Genomic DNA, 20,554 nt, shown 5'->3' with positions numbered 1-20,554 from the left:
ATGTGCCCCTCCTCTGCTAGCGCCCATTCCTTCAGGTCCGTTTTCCAGTTCGCTACCAGCGGCCCACTCTGTGTCAACCAGTGAATTGCTATTGGTCTCCTAGCTGTTACAAGTCCCAAGATCATGAATTTCCTACTGGTTTGACCTTTAGGGTCCCGGGGGATCAGCCCAAGGAGACACGTACGTATCTCCAGGGCAACCCTCCACCCCGTTATTCTGTGTAAGTCCTCTAGGATAACTGTCCAATACCTCTGAATCATGGGATATGGCCAAACCATATGTGGAAAATCTGCCTGTATATAGTGGCATCTGGTGCACCTTGGGTCTCTTGAGCCATCGATGGCGGTAAGGCGTTTAGGTGAGAGGTATGTCATGTGGACCATGTTGTATTGTATCTGCTTAAATCTATTGGAGACCGCCACCTCACGGACGCCCTCATGAATTTTTACCTACTCTCGCTGTGTGATCTCCTGAGGGCTCACTTCCTGCCATCTACCTTCTATTTTGAGAGGTGCACATTTTCTATCGTCCCGTAACGCCCTGTACAGGTGAGTGACATGTTTTCACCCTCCCGCCATGGCTATCATCGTGACCAGAGTATGTGTGTGTACCGGGGCATCTGGGAACGTAGGCCATAGATGTCATGCTGTTGCCTCTATTTTGGCGTATTGTAAAAATTACCCCGTCCCAGGTCAAAAGAGTCTACTGCGTCTTGGTATGTTATGAACCGTTGGTCAGGATAAAGGTCCACCAACATGAGACAGCCTCCCGCCTTCCATTTATCGACCGACATGACCCGGTCAATGAGCGCAAATGGTGGCATCAGCCAAAAGTTTGCCTCCGGGGCGAAGGGTCGTGTCTTTATAAGCCCCCTAACCACCCTATCCCAGATAGCAGCCAGCAGTAGGACCAGTGGAGGACATTGGTCCTGACGTCCTTTTGTATACCACAGAAGCGCACCCAGTTGGCCAGGCCACCTCGTGCTGTAATTGGGACGCAAAATAATCAAGCTCAAGGTCAGGGATTTCTAAACCGCCTCTACCCCAAATACCCTTCATGACTTCTAGGCTCACCCGATTTCATGACTTCTAGGCTCACCCGACAACGTTTCCCATTCCACAGTTGTAAAAGCATAGCATCAAGGTCACGGAAGACCTGGTGTGCATTGTGAAGAGACAGTGAGGCCATTTTAATCAGGGCGATCTTCCCCATCAACGAGAGACTGCGTGTGTTCCAAAAGTCAATACTACCCCGGAGACCCCTAATTATCCTCCCCATATTGTGTTAATAAAACACTTCTCTGTCCCTACTGACCAGATCCCGAGGTACCGCAACGTATCGAACACCCATGGAAGCCCCCTCTCTGGGAGTGGAACCCCGCCCCTCTCAGCCTCTGATCCAATCGGATGCAGTTGTGATTTGGTGTTCTTTAAAATGGAGTCCCGAGGCCTCTGCAAACTGACCTAAAGCCGTCATCAATATTAGAAGCGAGTGGGCTGGCTCCCGCAGATACACCAAAGCATCATCTGCATACAGTGATACTATGTGTTCCAGGGTCCCAATCTGGATACCCCGCCCCTGAAGGACCCTACGAAGGTGGCATGTTAATGACTCCATCGCCAAGGCGAACAGCAAGGGGGAGAGTGGACATCCCTGTCATGTCCCCCTGGCTATTGATATTGCATCTGTGACATATCGTCCCGTGCGGACCCTCGCCACCGGCTGGGTGTAGAGAAGCCTCACCCAATTTACAAACCCCTCACCGATCCCCATTTTTAGGAGCACCCGCCATAGATATTCCCGCCTGGGCGAATCGAACGCCTGTTCGATATCGAGGAAAACCAGAGTATTCTGTTCTGCCCTGCCCTCTTCCTGGAATGAAACCAGACTGGTCATCATGCACCAGCCGCCTGAGATATGGAAGTAGTCTGTTGTCCAGGACTTGACTAATATTCTTAAGGTCGACATTCAGCATTGAAATCGGCCTATAAGAGGCGGGTATTAGGGGGTCCTTCCCCGGCTTGGGGATCATCACAATCAGTGCCTCACGCATGGAGGCAGGCAATAGGCCTGTCTCACCCACCCGATGTCCAGGAGCCTAGGGATCAGGACTCCCCCAAACTCTTTATACAGCTCCGCCGCCATGCCATCTAATCCAGGGGATTTAGCTGTTTTCAGATGCGCAATCGCCGTTCGCACCTCCTCCCCCCTGAAAGGCTCCCCCAGGGATTCCTGACTGTCCGGGTCGAGGCATGGTAGCTCCATTTCAGTAAGATAGGTTTCCAAAGCCTGTGGGGTAGCAGTGGGCTCGGAGTATATTTTTTGAAGATGCGTGTTGAATATTGCGTTAATCTCATGCTGGGTGTAAACCAGTCGAACCCCCTCCGCCTGAAGGGCCAATATCGGGAGAGGTTGATTCTCCCCCCTGATCAAGCGCACCAGTAGGCGCCCAGCTTTTGTCACCCTCAGTGTACCACCAATGCCTGCTTAAGGTCCTATTATACTTGCCCAATGACTCCCAGAGATCCCCTATCTTTTGTCGCTGCTCTGTCCATTTGGCCGGCCCCTCCGGGTCTGTGGGAAGGCCTGTTGTTTTAGGTCCCGTTCCAACACCCTCCGCACCCCCACTTCTTTTGATACACATATTCCCCTCAACACCACTTTCATCGCGTCCCATTCAAATGCCCTCAAGCTAGTAGTGTTCCAGTTTACCTCGAAATAACCTTCCAACCCTGTCGAGATCGCCTCCTTATAAACCGGGTCAGTCAACGCCTCAATGTTAAGTCTCCACAACGGTACCTTGGAGCGTGGGCAGCCCAAAGTGTAGACGAACAGCAGGGGGGAGTGATCGGACAGATACTGTGTCTCTAGAATCCGACCGGCCGCTGTTTCCTGTACGAAATAATAATCCAGCCTGCCGTATGAATAAGCTGCCGTGGTATAACAGGAGTATATCCGACTACCAGGGTTACGGTGCTGCCAAATGTCTAATAAGTGATTGTTGCTAATCATCTGGCCCATGGCTTCCCGTGTCTTGGGTTTAGCATCCAGCTTAGGGGGATGCCTATCCCATTCCCCATCTAAGGCACAGTTAAAGTCTCCTGCTACAATGAGTTCCACGTCAGGTGTCTGGTCCAATTTCCCCAGAACTTTAGCCAAGAATTCCACTTTGTCTGTGTTCGGAGCATAGACATTTACGAAACACAGGTGTTTCCCATCCAGCGTCCACTCCACCACTACGTATCTCCTTTCGGGGTCAGGATTACAGTTTAAAACCTTAAAGGGGACTCCAGGCGCTACCCATATAAGTGACCTCCTGGCAAACCCAGAGAATGAGGTCGCAAAAAAAAGGCCCCGCCACCGCCGTTGGACATATTTCAGGCTATCCTCCCACAGATATGTCTCTTGTAAAAAGGCCACGCTTATCCTGTACTGTCTAAGGTACGTTGCCACCCGTATCCGCTTGACCATGTTGTTGAGCCCACTAACATTCCATGTTATAGGTTTATAAGCCTGTTGATCCACAGCCAAAGGCATAGAATTTTGGTTATCCACAGTATCTGATAAAGGAGCAGTAAGAACCACAATGTATAGTGTTGGGAACCCCTCCGAACCTTCCCCTGACCTCTGGTGACCCGGCATAAAACATTCCCCTGGTTGAACAATAAAGCAAAACGAAGGGGGGTGGGAGCACCCTGTCTCTCGTCACAGCGCAGTTTTGACCCCTTTGCATCCTGGTAAATGCAGTTCATTCGCACTTTCATATCGTTGTTGTTTCTCACCATTGTTGGTTCTGGCAGTGCAGATATCTCTAGACACTAGTGTTTCTGGGTAACGCCCGTCATCAGTAGAGAGCATGTTGTAATTTAGAAGCATGGAAAAGTCTTTGGGGGTTGCTGTGAAGGTGCCCAAGTCGTCGCAGGTTCATGTACCTCTCCAAGGCACACAGGTGCTACACCGGAGAGCTCGTCAGCTCGAAGCAATTAGCATATGAAGGGCCCAGATCTTTGTTTTGTACATTTTCTGCAATTCATTGATATTGTGTGTTATCCCTGGCAGATGTAACATTTTTCTACATGTTTTTTTGCATATTGATAATGTTTTGTTTCAGGTTAGTTGTAAAACATGGTTTCCATCTTTGTGTGCTGCGTCTTGGTCCCCTACAAATGGCCAATTTGTTATGTGAGTTTTGTTTACTTGCATTTTATAAAGTCCAACAGATTAACAAGTATTTCTTCCAGAGACTCTTATGTCTCCCCTAAATTCTTTTAATTATAAACACCATTGCATCCAAATCATATTCCAGATTTCGAAGTGACCTTACTTGGCCTGATATCACTTCCCAGTCTAATCATAGATAAATTGAATAAGCTGGTCTAGCCTGTTATTGTTGTGTGCAGGTTTGCACATTTAAGGTCAAGTTTGATTTGTCATTTAGCTTTGAAAGTGACTGTCCTGTAATGTGGTTTATAGTGATCTCCCAAGAATGACCCATCACTGGATGGAAAAGACTGCAGCATGAGTCATGAAGCATGTGTCTGCATTTTTATGTGACCACATTAGGTCAGCCCTGAAATCTTTTCACTGTCTACTGGTTGATTCTTGGGGAGTCCAATGGTCAAAAGTACTAAACAGTCTTAACCACCGATTCTTAACAGAAACTGGGTACCTTTTATTGCTTTATGTGAATCAAAGGAGCCATGGTTGAAACATCACATGCTGTTTCGCTCTCACACTGCTGACACTCCTCTCAAATCTGGCTATGCCGCCTTAATGGCACCCTCCCATTTGTTTCTATCGCCATTTCTCCAGTTGCCACTGATCAGCTGGATACTTACAGGAAAAGGCCACTTGCAGCTTTTTGTTTCTTTGTTGCCACATGGGAGATCAGCCTTATGACCCTTGCGGTACACTTCTTTGTCCTTGGTCCAAGAGGGAGCAAGTCCCATCCTTCAGGGCTCTTCTGAGGTCACATACAGCATGTCCAGTTCTCTTCCAGTCTCCCACAGGTCCAGAAAGTGTTCTGAAGTGGGTTGCTAGAGTTTCCACATTTTTGTCTAGTACCAGCTGGGGGAGTGGGGGTTGGTGGGGAGACTCCTGGGCATGCCCTAACCAACTAGTGTAAAAGTTGCAAGGCCCAACCCTACCTACCTTTTTAATTGTTCATGTTTGCCTAATGGCAAACAGGCCCACTATGTCATGGGGGAGGGCATCTTCAAGATGGCAACATTTTTCTGCCACACTGAATTTGGGCATTGCGGGCTATTGGTTTGTGCGGGAAGTGTCCTCCCACATCGAACATTGGAATCCAGTTTGAAGCAGGGACTGTACTTACAACAAACCCATAGACAGAAGTATGGTAGGACAAAAGCAGGGTCATTTAGCAGCTAGACAGGGAATAAAAACAATTGTCTTGGCATCCTGTTCCCTAACTTTCCTTTCTGCCCTATGTGTTACATATGGCTCAACAGGCCTGTCAAGCAGCATGTGACGCTGTGCTGTCAATACAAGACCCCAGCATATTCTTTAGAGCTCAGAGAAGTCCTCTGTGGGAGACATTTCACAACTATTACAGGCTCAACACAGGCTGAGAGCTGGCAGAGAATTAGGTTAATTAGACTTCTGGCTGTTCAGGTAGATAAAGGGTAATTTTCTAAAAATTACTTTTAGTTACAAATGTATTAACAATCCAATCTAACCATTGAATTGGGTTTTTCATTAAGCATTAAAAATAGCGATTAATTATTGTTCTAGTTTGTCGCTGCCTGAAGTACAATATTAGTAATTAACATTTCTCTCCAGTGCTTCTGTATGCGCCAGCCAGCCTTCCTACAGTAAAAACAACTTTTGGGGGGTTAGCCACTGTAAGGTAATCATTTCGCTAACTTTAAATTCCTATGGGCCATATGTATCATAGTTCCGTTTTGCAATTTCTAAATAGCGATTTTTAAGGAATTGCTATTTAGAAATCGCAAAATGGTATGTATGTAGGAATCAGCTTATTTTTAGCGATTTCTTAAAATTCCTTAATTGCGATTAGCAAATTGCTAATCGCAATTAAGGAATAATTTCGCATTCATTTCTATGGGCCAGGAGGCCCATAGGAATAAAGGGGAAATGTGTGATCAGCAATTAGCTAATCGCAAATTGAGAATATTTTCAAGGGTGCAGGGGTGTCCAAAGGACACCCTGTTGCACCCCTGAAAATGACATGGGTGCGCATATGGCGCACATACATACATACATGCCCTAAGAGTATGTATGAGCGTCACATGGCACCTTTTTGTTTTTAAAAAAATTGCTTTTTGAAAGGAGTTCGCAACTTACCACCAACTTGAAGTTGGTGGTAATTTGCGATTCCTTAGGGACAATTAGCAATATTTTTTCACATGATACATTGCATTTAAGGAATCACAAATTGTGCGATTCCTTAAATGCAATCGCAAAATAAGGAATCGCAAATTGTGCGATTTCTTATTTTGAACCACATTTGCTTTATACATACCATATTGAGAATTCGCATTCGCAAAGGCCGAAATTCTGCGAATTTCGGCCTTTGCGAATGCGAATTTCAATGATACATATGGCCCTAAATGTCTTGCTTTCAAATACCATGCACTCTGCCTTGTGGGGTACACGGTGACCGTAGGGGTGACTTAATAATATTCAAAATGAAGGTTTTTACCTGTCCAGAGGTTTGCTTCAACAGGTCACAGTGCATGATTCACACTGTTACAGTCAGTCTACAATGGTAGTCATGAAGCCATTTTTGTACAGCCACTATAGTGGATGGTCCAATAGGTACTGAATGCCAGTAGTGGCATTTATCTTCCACGCCTTAGTTAATATATACTTATGGTTCTTGTTTTTAAGTGCTGGTTGAGCAGAGTATATGTGGTCTGAGTGTTGACAGCCGTGTAAGAAACTATGTTATGCATATTATATGAATTAATTATCTATATTGTGTTATAAATTTGTACAATAAATGACGAGGCATGAATATCCAATGAAATATCTGAGATTTATTCTTTGTGATCATATATAATAGGGAAGGAGGGTTTGGGTTTAGCTGCTGTTTTGCAGTATGACTTGTAGCTGAGTTAGATGTCTAAAAGTGATGAAGGCCAAAGAAGAAGAAAACAATGAGTCAGAACAGCAAACCATTTTTCAGTTTAGGATAACAGAAACTTAACGCTATAAAACTTGTCAACAAAATAATTAGCTTGTTTTATTTTTAGACAGCCCCACATGCTCAAAAGCTAACAACATTAATCAAATACATCTTGGGTTAATTAATTTTTTTGTAGACAATTCATACCGATATACAATAATTCATTTTTACTCTTAGACGCTAATTGTCTAAGTTATTAAGTGAAAGTAGCTGAATTTTCATGTCAAATTGTATCAGAGCTCACATTTGTATCCAAAGTACATCCCTTTGAAACGTTCTGGTTTTGGCGCACTTGTAAATATTTATGGCAACCAGTTCATAAAACACTTTTTTTAATTTTAATTTCCGCATAACAGTGTGCTTCAAACATTAATAGTTTAATAAACGTTTACTTTGTGTCCAATTGGAAGCTTGCATCAACTTGCCAGTGGTCACTAGCGTGCCTTTGAGGTTTTTTTTAGATCTTTGTCGCCATTCTTTAATGTTCCTATTGTTGCATGTTTTTCGTGGCTTAGGGCGTCAAAGGGTTTGCTGCTTCAACTCGTGCTACAAAATCATAATGTGTGTATATTATGACATCTGCACACAGTGCAATTAAGTTGAGGTATTTTTAGCTTCTCGCCTTCCCTTCCACTATTTTGCAAGCCTGGGTGTTGACTTTTTCTTTGAGCCTGTTTGATCGCATGACCTTCCCTTTCTTCAAGCAGTGCAGTCATTGATCTAAGACTCGTCCTCCTTGCAGCAGGGCGATCAAAAATCTAAAGCAAGGTTTTTCCCCAGAATCATATTATTTTTAACCTGAACAGGTCAGTAGAACTTGGGGAACTTAGGATCGTTTTTTAAATGTGTTTCTTCATTCTCTAATAGTCCATTTTTGGCATGCTTGCCTTTTTAAATTGAAGGTTAATGTTTTGGTTTTTATATTATCTTGGATTACTGTTAATGGGAATGATCAGGAGGAGATTGGCCTGAGTGGATTGAAAACACAAGAGCGGGCTGAGATAAGATATGCCCTTGTTCCAGAAAGCATTTTGAGTGCTGAGGATCGTTTTAATGGGCATGTGACCAAGAAGGACAACTGAATACAGTCCCAAGCAACTGGATATGTTCTCTGATTTTGAGATTTAAGATTTGTCTGTGCACTCAACTTGCACACTATAAATGTTATTTAATAGATCTTTATCAATTCAAAACAGTTTTATTGGTTTAGGCCTTGGAGATCAACAGTATAAAGCATTCCTAACGATTATAATTTTTTAAACATAACAGGCTTAATATAGTCCTTCTATTAATACAATGATTAAAGTGCTTTAAAAATGTATACAGCTTATAGGACATAACAGGAAGTGACCTCATTAAAGAAGTCAAGTAATTTATTCTTAATATATTATATTTAAGACACAAAGGTTTTATAAAACTATTCCTTGCTTTACCAAACGTTTACTGGGGCAGACGTATAGGACGTGCACAATATCTTGTATGCATAGATCACAAGATCCTGACTTGCCACTTATATCTCTCCAGTGTTTAATGTAGGCATTTAATGGTAACATGCCTAAACCTAACATGAAGATACAGCGTCTGACACGGTGATCTATTGTAAATCTCAAGTATTTGTGATGAGTCTTGTATTCAAGATTATCGGCAAAGGTCCTGTAATTAACTAACTGAGAGCAGTTATCGCACAATATCGTGATCATAACTTAGTCTGGGTGTCATGATTTTTAAGAACAGCTTCAAGAATGCTGGTGTCCAAGACTGCCAGGAGGGTAGTAGGAGATTTAAAGTGCTCTAAAGCAGTTGCAAGGCTTTTATTAAAAGTATAGGAGTCTGCTCTTTTTAAAGCATTTCTATCATTGTATTAACAGAAGGAATATTTTAAGCCTGCTATGTTTTAAAAAAATATATACTGATTATGAATGTTTTATATTGTTGATCTCTGAGATCAAAACCAATAAAACTGATTTGATATAATAAATCTTGAACAGGGCCTGCTGTATACAGCATAGTCGTTGCCATTTAGCATAAAGGCACACTTGAAAAACTCACCCTGCATTGTAGATTTTCCTCCTTTGCATGAGTTAACTCACTGATTTCAAAGAAATTACAAATTACCTGCTCTAAAATAATTCTCATGCACAACTGTGTGACATTAACTCGTCCCTTCTTGTTATGATTGGCATGTCCTACTTCAACTCACTTTTATGTTACTGTGTTCCTGTAGTGGCTGATCCGGTGATGTGCCGTTTTTAGGTCAGTTACGGCGAGGTATATTAATCTCAAGGCTAATGTAGGAAAGCAGCTATTGCTGAATGGTCACCCTGGATGTTTCACCTTTAGCAGGTCCCTACAATTTGCCTGGCTTTAGAACTTTGCCCTTGCTGACTAGTCGTAAAGTTCCTGTGCTCTCCGCTTTAAACAAGGTCGAAATGACATTCTCTGTACTAACATATTTAACTTGCCTTTAAGTTCCTTGTATATGGTTCAGAATGTACCTAGGGCCTGGAAGTTAAATGCCACTATTGGAGTTCTGTACCTATTTGGCCATCCACTATAGTGGCAGTGCAAACATGGCTACATGACTACCACTGTAGACTGACTGTAACAGTGTGAAACATGCACTGTGACCTGTTGAAGCAAACTTATTTTGACAGGTAAAAACCTTCATTATGAATATTATTAAGTCAACCCTATCGTAACCTTGTACCCCAGAAGGCAAGGTGCATGGTATTTGAAAGTAGGACATATAAAGTTTGCGAATGCTTTCCGTACAATGTCTAACCCCAAAAAAGCTGTTTTCACTGTAGGAAGGCTGAGAAACCCTGGAAAGCAATATTAACTACAAATGCTGAATCGAAGAGACAGACTAGAAAAATAATTAAATCACTATTGTTAATGCTTAATAAAATTCCAAATCAGTGGTAAAGTTGGATTTTTAATACATTTGAACTAAAAGTAATTTTTAGAAACTTACCCTTTACCTACTTGAACTGCCTGAAGTCTGATTACCTAATCCTCTGCCAGCTCTCACCGGGTTGTGAAATGTCTCCCAGGACCAATCAGACTGACCTGAATGGGCAGAGATGACTCCTCTGATCGCTAAAGAATATGTTGGAGGACTCCTTTTGACAGCACAGTGTCAAATGCTGCTTGACAGGTCTATTCAACCAAACAATCAAGCATTTGTAGAGCACGCTACTCACCCGTGAGGGTCTCAAGGCGCTGAAGATGGGGGGGGGGGGGGGGGGAGCTGCTACTGTTCGCACAACCAGGTCGTTGAGAGTCTCCTGAAGGTCAGCAGGTCCTGGGTCTGTCGCAGGTGGATAGGGAGGGTGTACCATGTCTTGGCGGCGAGGTGAGTGAAGTATCTGCTGCCGGTGGTCGGTCGGTGGATGCGTGGAACCGTAGCTAGGGCAAGATCAGCGCAGGGCAGCTGGTGGTTGGGAGTGTAGAAGGTGAGTCGTTTGTTGAGGTATGCTGGTCCGGCGTCGTGGAGTCCTTTGTGAGCATGGGTGAGGAGCTTGAAGGTGATCCTCTTGTTGACGGGGAACCAGTGCAGGTCCCTCAGGAGGGTAGTGATCTGGTTGTGGCAGGGGATGTCAAGGATGAGTCGTGCAGAAGCATTCTGTATGCGTTGAAGTCTCTTCTGGAGCTTAGCCGTGGTTCCTGCGTAGAGGACGTTGCCGTAGTCCAGCCTGCTGATGACGAGGGTCTGGGTGGCCGTCCCTCTGGTTCTGGTGGGGATCCATCTGTAGATCTTGCGAAGCATGCAGAGGGTGTTGAAGCAGGAGGAGGAGACGGCATTGACTTGCTGGGTAATTGACAGAGATGAGTCTAGGATGAAACCCAGGTTGCGTATGTGGTTGGAGGGTGTCGGCGCAGCTCCCAGAGACGCCAGCCACCAGCACTCGTCCCAGGCGGAGGGGGTGGAGCAGAGCATGAGGATCTCTGTCTTGTTCGAGTTCAGTTTCAGGCGACTACTCTGCATCCATTCGGCGACTGCCTTCATTCCTTCGTGGAAATTGATTTTGGCGGTGGTGGGGTCTTTGGTGAGGGAGAGGATCAGCTGGGTGTCGTCTGCATATGAGAGGATTTTGAGGTTGTGCGATCAAACGAGCGGTGTCATGTAGACGTTGAAGAGGGTCGGGCTGAGTACACCGCACGTGATCTTGGTGGCTCTGGATCTGAATAGAGGGAGGCAGACTCTCTGGGTTGTGTCTGTGAGGAAGGAGGTGATCCAGCCCAGGGCTTCGTCGCGGATCCCTATGTTGTAGAAGGGTGTGCGTAGGGTGTGGTGGCAGACGGTGTTGAAGGCAGCGGCGAGGTCTAGGAGGATGAGGGCTGTGGTTTCGTCCTTGTCCTGCAGGATCCTGATGTCAGTGGCGGTGATGAGAGCAGTGTTGGTGCTGTGCTTGCTGCGGAATCTGGATTGAGACAAGTCCAAAGTGGTGTTCACTTTGAGAAAGTGAGTCAGTTGTCTGTTGACGATCTTCTCGATGACTTTCGCCAGGAACGGGAGCAGGGAGATGGGCCGGAAGTTCTTGAGGTCCTTTGGGTCTGCCTTGGGGTTCTTGAGTAGGACGTTGATATCTGCGTGTTTCCAGCTTTCCGGGAAGGTGGCGGTCTTGAATGAGCTGTTGAAGATTTTTTGGAGTTGGGGTGCGATAATGGCGCTTGCTTTGCTGAAGATGTGGTGGGGGCAGGGGTCTGACGGTGATCCGGAGTGGATGGTGTTCATGGTTTTGATGGTGTCTTCGTCGTTGACGTGGTTCCAGAAGATCAGGAGGCCAGTGTGACTGGGGGTGGTGAGTCTTAGGTGTCGGCGGCTGTCGGGGAGGGGGTCTGGATGTTGAAGCTGTCGTGGATTTCTATGATCTTGCGGTGGAAGAAGGTGGCTAGAGAGTCGCAGAGGTCTTGTGACGGTGGGATGTCGTTGGAGCTGGAGCTGGGGTTGGCGAGTTCCTTCACGATGTTGAAGAGCTCTTTGCTGTTGTGTGCGTTGTTGTCGATGCGTTCCTTGAAGAAGGTCCTTTGGGCTGTTTGAATGAGTTGGTGGTGCCTGCGGCTGGTGTTCTTAAGGCTGCCTGGTTGTCCGGTGTTTTCTCGTGGCGCCATTTCTTCTCTAGTCTCTAGTCTTCGGCTGGTCTGTTTGGATGCCTGGAGGTCGGCGGTGAACCAGATGGCTCTTCTGTCGGTACGTCTGCTTGAGGGTTTCTTGATCAGGGCAAGAGTGTTGGCGCAGTCATCGATCCATGGCCTGAGGTTGCCGGCTGCTGTGTCAGTGTCATTGTGGTCGGTTAGTAGGTCTTGGGTGAGGGTGGTGATTGGCTAGTCTTATGTGACCTTGTTCCAGCTGCGGTGGGGGATGCTTTGCTGGTGGTTGTGTGCGGTGGTTTTCCCGAAGAAGAAGTGGATGCAGCGGTGGTCGGTCCAATGGAGTTCGGTGGTGTGGCTGAAGTTGACGTTGCTCCTGGCAGAGAAGATTGGGTCGAGTGTGTGTCCGGTGGAGTAGGTGGGTGTTGTGATGAGCTGTTTGAGACCGAGGTTGGCGAGGTTGTCTAGCAGTGTGATGGAGTTGCTGTTGTCGACGTTCTCGAGGTGGAAGTTCAGGTCTCCGAGGAGGATGTAGTCTGTGGAGGCCAAGGCGTGTGAGCTGACGACATCTATGATGGAGTCACAGAACTGTGGCCAGGGTCCTGGGGGTCTGTACACGAGGGTTTCTCTGAGGGTGGGGTTGGGATCGATATGTATCTGGAAGGGCAGGTGTTCGGCGGTGTTGAGGGTGTCCTCAGTGTTGGTCGAGATTCTGAGGGTGTTTCTGTGGACGATGGAGATTTCTCCTCCCGGTCTGTTGGTGCGGTCCCTGCGGATGATCTTGTAGCCCTCCAGTATGGCTATGGCAACGTCGGGTGCGGATGAGGTGTTCATCCAGGTCTCCGTCAGGAAAGCGATGTCCGGGGATGATGAGCCGAGAAGGTCCCAGAGTTCGACGGCGTGCCTGTGAATGGAGCGGGTGTTGAGCAGTATGCATCTGAGATGTTTGTGACCTCCCTTGGTAGGGGGCGCAGGACGTGCTGGTGTAGGCTGGCTGGTGAAGCTGCAGTTTCGGCAGCTGAAGGGTCCATGGGTGCACTTCGGGGTGGCCTGGAAGCAGTTGGTAGATCGGCCGGTGTTGAGTGCGTGGAGGAGGTTGGCGTCGTAGCAGTGTCTGGTGTTGTGGTGCTCGCGGGGGCCAGGGGGTCTGGCGCGCCCGCTGCTCGTGGCTGCCATCAAGAAGGGGAGGTGGGAGAGAGGAGCAGCTGGGAGGCGCGTGCTGGGCCAATGGGCGAGCGAGGAGGTTGGGGCCGCAGGGGACGGAGCGGCCGAAAAAGTGAATGGCAGAAGGACGAAGTAAGGCAGGCAAGAGGGCAAAGAGTAAAAAAGGCAGAACGGGTTTAAAGCAATGCAAATAGACAAAATAGATAACCTACAGGCAGGAGGGCAAAAGTGAAGAGGCAGAAAAAAACAGCAGCGGGGAGGCAACAGAGTTGGCTTGAACTCAGCAGTAGCGAGGACGGTAGCACGGGCGCAGCTAGGTGGAACTGTGCGGCGTGGAGAGCGACCTGCCTGGAACAGGGTCAAGGGTTGCTCTCCACGCCGCACAGCTGTTGAGTCACATGTAACACTTGGAGCACAATTGAAAGGGAGGTAACAGGATGCCAACCCCATTTTTTTTATTCCCTGTTTGGTTGCTGAAAGACCCTGCTTTTGTCCTAACATAATTATGTCTCTGGGTTTGGGGTGGGTACAGTACCTGCTTCACACTGGATTCCAATGTTAGATGTGGGAGGACACTCCCCATACACATCAAAAGTCCTCCGATCCCAAATTCAGTGTTGCCGAAAAATGTTGCCATCCTGAAGATGCCCTGACCCATGGCAAACAGTTCCAACATGCCATAATGCAAACAGGAGCTATTGAACAGGTAGTTAGGATTGGCCCTTGTAACATTTACCCTAGTTGATTAGGAAGTGCCCAAACGTTTCCCTCCCACCAACCTGCTATCTGTGACCTGAGAAGAGCCCTGAATTATGGGACATGCTCGATCTTGTACCCAGGACAAATAAGTGGATGGCAAGGGTCATAAGGCTGATCTCCCATGTGGCTACAAGGAGAAAACAAGCTGCAAGAGGCCTTTTCCTGGAAGTATCCAACTGACGAGTGGCAATTGGACCTGGACTGAACCCTCTCCTGTTGTCCCCTGCCTGAAACACTGTGGTGAGTCTCTAAGTGCCGCCTCTCTGAGGTCCTGGGGTCTTATAAAGTGTACTTATGTGGTGGATTGGGACTTAAAGATTTTGGGCCTATTCACAGATTTCCCCTTCTGACATAGGGCCCGATTTAGAGTTAGGCGGACGCGCACCTCCATCACAAAAATGACAGCTATCCCATCCGCCTTATTACAAGTGGCATTGGATAGAATGCACTTGTAATACAGCGGACGGGATATTCGTCACGTTTGTGATGGAGTAACCCATCCTCCTTACTCTAAATCAGGCCGTAAGTCAGAAGGTAAAGTCTCTGATTAGGACGAACCTGGTTGGTGTATCCAATCCTTGTGCAGCTACTAACTGCTCCGTGATCCCAGTATGACTGTGGTTCCCCTTAGTGGAATTTTTTTCATGTTGGTGTCATTAGTTGATGTTTGTCATTTTGTTGTCATTAAGTTTACTAATTTTTTTTTCATTTCTAATTCCGTTTAACATTTTTATTGTTTAGCATTTTAGCTTTATTACTGTTTTGGTACTTCATACATTATTTGCACATTGCCCCAAGTTAAGCCTGTCTGCTCTGTGCCACAGCTGTCAGGGGGGTGAGCTCAGGTTTCTTTTTGTATTCAATTTTATTGACAATAGTACAGTCACAAGGTAGATTGATAGATATCTCTCAGTTTCCTACATGACATGAGCCATACAAATATTAACAATTAGTGTTGTTGCTGAGTATAGTAGACACATTGCCATTAGAAGCATGCATGCAACATGGGCTCACCTAACTTACTCCAATTGACCCAACTACTTCCCACATAATCTTTCATGCTTCCACGGACAGCCTATTTCTTCATATATAGGTTTCTCTTGCATGCCTCACCAATTCGGTCCTCTACGACATTGTGCAACGGTGGGGGGTGCCGGGTGTTTCCATTAAGTAGCTATTTCCAACTTTGCGAGAGATCCTCCAGAGCCCTCCAGAATCCCTAAGAGGAGGAAACAAGGGGGGTGTGGGACTCCCCATCCCAGTACCTCAGCAATTATGGCCAGCCAATACTTGCTTATTACTGTACATGACCACACCGTTGGTTCGAAGTCCATGAGAACTCTGCACAGCTGGGTCTGCTGGGCTTTCATGGCAACCGGTGCGATGTAATCTGGCCTGGTGTGAGATAAGCACAGTGCAGGTTGTACACCCAAATTAATCTCAGTCTAGAGGGGATAGCTTTGACTCGGGGGGGGGGGGGGCATAAGGGCGTCCACCAATCATCTTCCATAGGACCCACCCATCTCTGCCAGCGCAATCGAAGATGGCCTAGGGTAGGAGACACATTAATAATGAGTGTGCAGTAAATCTGAGAGACCCCACCATTCCCCATCGCCCCATCATCACTTTGGCCTCCAGTGGCTGAACTCCGGGACAGAGGTGTCAATGAGGATATGGGTAGCAAGCTCATGCCTAAGCTGCAAGTATTTATGAAATTAGGTTAAGTTAAGTGTGTAGGTTTCTTACAGTTCTTGGAAGGCACGTATGTGGGTCCTATTCCTGATATCGGCCAGCTGCGTTATGCCGATGAGGTCCCACCTCCGCCAGCCCTCCAATAAGGCCACCTCTCTCACCCAGGTGTCATACCATAGGGTGGTCTGTAATGTCAGTTTAGTGTCCCAGTGCATCTGTCGCAACGCGGCTTTCCACGCAAGGAAGACCACTCGGGTCACCACTTGGATAGTGTTGGGGATCAGGGAAACATTGGCATTACCTGAATCCGGGGAAACCCCAATGATCATCTCCAACTGATATGTCTGGTCTGACCAACCTCCCAGAAAACCAGTCATTGATTACTAGAAGTTGAGTTGCTATGTAATAGTAGATATTGGTCATCCCTAGACGCCATCGTTGGCCATGCGCTGTCAGTATGCAATGGGCTAAGCGGGTCCAGGAGCCACTCCAAAGGCATGAGGTGGCTAGTCTGTCCAAATTTACAAACCAATTGCATGGCAGGCACAGCAGTAGGTTCTGGAAGACATAGAGGAATCTGGGAAGGATCATTGTTTTAATATAAGGCTATTCTGCCTATTGGGTTGAGCTGCAGCATTTTCCATTTGCAGAGGTTGTCTTTTTCTCTCTACATCAAAGGATTAAGATTCAGGGACCACTTAAGCTCTGGATGGAAGGCCACCCATATTCCTAAATACCGGAAGCTGAGGAGTCTGATTAGGATGGTAGATTGCCATGCAATACCGCCACAAGAGGGAGCCAATGGTACTAAAATGGACTTGGCAGAATTGACCTGCAAACCCGACGCCTCACCAAAGAGACAAAGCACCTGAAGACACTGAGGACCTGTTGTTGTCGGGTCCAACAGAAAGAGCAGGACGCTATCGGCGTAAAGCGCATTCGGTCCTCGTGGGTATCCTCCATTGCCAACCATGTATCAGGACATCGCATCTGACATGGCGAGCCAAGGGTATAATAGTCAGGGTGAAAAGGAGGGGAAACAGGGGGCAGCCTTGACGCGACCCACTGCGGATGGGGAAGGAGTCTGAATGGATACAGTTTACCTGAACCGAGCCGGAGCTCTGGTTTATTTAGTGATTTGGAGGATTCACCCCGTCAAGGGTTGTTATTATTCCTGGAGGTGGATAGTCAAGCATCCCAAATAATATTCCAATTTCTTACAGTAATGTGGCAAAGAAATAAAGAGTGGTGCAGGTAAGTAAGAATCGTGGAGCGGGCACAAGGGTAACAATTGGTTATAAATCAGATAAAATAGGGTTAAAGCTGTAAGTGATAATGCTAAAGGAAGGGAGGCGGATATGGGTTGTCGCTTTCTGTACATTTATCTCTGAATTCCAATTCAAAATGACACCAGTTTCTTTAGGGTTGGTGGCAGGGGAGTGAACAAATAAAAATATAGGAATCTAACATTAATCACCCAGAGATTTTTTTGTCACCTGAGATTAATGTCGAAGTGATTAATGGCCTTGAAAATAGCACACTGATCCTTTGCAGCATCCCCTCTCTTTCCAGAAAAGTATTTACCAGTACTGTGAACCTCTGTCAGCATGAAATGTCTTGCTCCTTTTCTGTTTTTTTTTTGTGAGTTGTTTCAAATCCCCTTGAAAATGATGTCTCGTATGTTCTCTTTTTGTGCAGTTGGAGAAGAGTGCCCGGCGACTGCGGGAAAAGTTTCATGGCAAGGTCTCCATAGAGAAGGCTGTCTTGCTGATGAGGAAGTATAACAATAACCATGACTTAGTTTGCAAATACATCATCCTGTTCAAGGATGCCCTTGCAGGTGAGAGCATCATAGTTCTGAGGGAATGTATGTGGTCACAGTGGGTTTCAGTAAGGAGAGGTGAGGAGTATTGTTAAAAAAAAAAAGGTTCGTATTTGTAAAATGCCCCAGAATTTTGCTCAATCCTTTTCTCTTTTGTGTTTAAGAAGCAGAATGGTGATATTCACAAGAGGTAACTTTTCAGCCCTACCACCCACCCAGGCGCCTAAAATCGTCCTCTTTAAATCTCTGAACCATTTACCTACGTAAGCTTAAAATATTTGGAGGTATATCTCTACATGCTCCCTGTGGCGCGACCTTCACAGTCATTGTAAATCGAAAGGCGTCCTGAAGTTAATCCGAACCCTTACCATCTAAACTTAATTCTGGGCGATTTTTCTCATGTACATCTGTTTACCAGTGAGACACAGTATTTGTTATTTACAGACCTTCCACCTTGTCGGATTTACCACTTTTGGAGACATTTTAGATTTCACTTGAAGACATTATTTCTGTTCTGTTTCTATCAAGGATACATTTGGTGAAGAAATGCTCTATTAATCCTCTAACTTGACTAGCTTCCCCCTCACACATCTGAGATGGCAACTTGTAGTTTGAGTGCTTTATATAAATCTATAAATACATTACATATAAGGTACCAGTCAATAGCAAGGATACAATTTTGGAAAGGAGAGGCTTTCTGAAGAGAAATTTGTTGGTGTACATCAAGGTGCTCTGTGGATGATCATGCTTCTGACCAACCCCTCACAACATTCTAAGTCACACTCCTGCTCTCCTCACCCACCATCACCTCCTCACTCCTGATGCAGGGCCATCTCCCGATCCAATTCTTCACTGTATAGCACACCTCCACTTAGCCGAGGATTGTATCCTTCAGAACATCTCTGAATAGCAAGTCTGTCAGCAAGAAGAGTTCATACAGAATTATGGTGAAATATATTTGGTGACTCTGCACTCTGATCCCCGTTTGAGTGAATATACTATAATAACAACGCCGCTTACATTTCTGTTTGCCAATTTCTCCTATATTCGCAACACTGGGAGTTTTGGAACCACAATATGAAAATTCTAGAATATACACTACTGTTAGTAACCTTTGAGCATTGTTTCTGAATGAGTTGCTCACGGACAGGTAGCTTTATATTCCTGTCTCTGTCCAGAAATGCATGCTTTTTGCATGTACACAGAGATGTGATGGTACTGGCTTTCAATAGTGTGGAATGTAATATATGTAAAATGCACCTGTAATATCTTTTTTCAATCTTCAACAACATTTGGAATCAAAAGTTCATAAAACCATACATAATGTCAATCTCATCACATTCGTAGTTCTATCCAAAAAAATGTAAATACCTTTGTCTTGCTAACACTTTATTTACCAGCTCTCTGTAACAAGTATGGGACTGAGATTTGACCACATTGGACACTCTCCGTGCCAGACTCTGGGATCCTTTTAATTATGGCTCAAATTAGAGGCTTCATTTAACTACTGCTTCCTTGGACCAACAGCTTTTGGCAAGTGTATGCAGAAAATCCCTATGTAGAGAGGTCCCCTACAAGTAGAAGCTCACCACTCTGCTTCAGCGCCCGGCATCGCCATCGCCATCCCGGACGGCTACAAGATCATCCGGAGGGACCGTGTCAACCAGACAGGAGGAGGCATCGCCATAATCCACAGGAACAACATCCGCATCACGACCAACACCGACGACACCCTCGCACCCGCCGAACACCTGCACTTCCAGATCCACATCAACCCCAAGACCACCCTCAGAGGCACCCTCATCTACAGACCCCCGGGACCACGCACACAATTCAGCGAAGACATCGCTGACTTCATCAGCCCGCACGCCCTCCCCTCCGCTGACTACATCCTCCTCGGGGACCTCAACTTCCACCTGGAGAACAACAACGACCGCAACACCACCACCCTGCTGGACAACTTCGCCAACCTCGGTCTCAAGCAGCTAGTGACCACCCCCACCCACTACGCCGGACACACACTCGACCCCATCTTCTCATCCAGCAAGGACATCGCCGTCAGCCACGCCACCGGACTCCACTGGACGGACCACAGCTGCGTCCACTTCAGCTTCAGTAGGACCACGATCCACCATCACCAGCAACAGGTTGCACGCAGAAACTGGAACAAGATCACAGCTGACCAGCTCGCGACTTCCCTGAGCATGAACCCTCCCACCAGCGCAACGAACCCAAGCCAGGCAGCCACCAACCTCGCGAAGTGGATCAGCAACTGCGCAGACGACCTCGCCCCTCTGAAGACCCCGCCCAGCAGACCCGGCAGCAAGAAAGCCCCATGGTTCACCGACGAACTCAAGAGCTCCAAGAAGAACTGCCGAGCACTCGAGAAAGCCTGGTGCAGAGACCCAACACCGAACAACATGAATGCCCTCAAGCTCGCCACCCGAAAACACCACCAACTGATTCACGCCACCAAGAAAACTGCATTCAAGGAACGACTGGACAACAACGCACACAACAGCAAGGAACTCTTCAACATCGTTAAAGAGCTCTCCAACCCCAACGCCGGAAACAACGACATCACCCCTTCGCAAGACCTCTGCAACTCCCTCGCCTCCTACTTCCACAACAAGATCACGGACATACACAACAGCTTCAGCACTCAACCAATGCACGCCACGACGGAACCACCACCCCCACCACCACCCTCCGCGCCTGGACCCCCATCAGCACCGAAGACACCATCCGCACGATGAACTCCATCCACTCCGGATCTCCGGCCGACCCCTGCCCTCACCACGTCTTCAACAAGGCCGACGCGGTCATCGCACCCCACCTGCGACACCGCTACC

General features: G+C 46.7%; 1 protein-coding gene across 1 annotated transcript in view; it reads left to right on the top strand.

The window, feature by feature from the left end:
• Positions 1–20,554, top strand: part of SHFL (shiftless antiviral inhibitor of ribosomal frameshifting) — a 165,354-nt gene that overhangs the window by 17,590 nt on the left and 127,210 nt on the right. The window contains exon 2 of the mRNA XM_086959005.1: positions 17,579–17,720. Coding sequence (XP_086815131.1) covers positions 17,579–17,720 — 142 coding nt within the window. The remainder of the gene's footprint in view (positions 1–17,578; positions 17,721–20,554) is intronic.

This window comes from Lissotriton vulgaris, chromosome 1_1 (assembly GCF_964263255.1).
Source record: "Lissotriton vulgaris chromosome 1_1, aLisVul1.2, whole genome shotgun sequence".
Taxonomy (NCBI): Eukaryota; Metazoa; Chordata; class Amphibia; order Caudata; family Salamandridae; genus Lissotriton; species Lissotriton vulgaris.
Note: the sequence above shows the minus strand (reverse complement) of the source record. Positions and strands in the feature narration are given on the sequence as shown.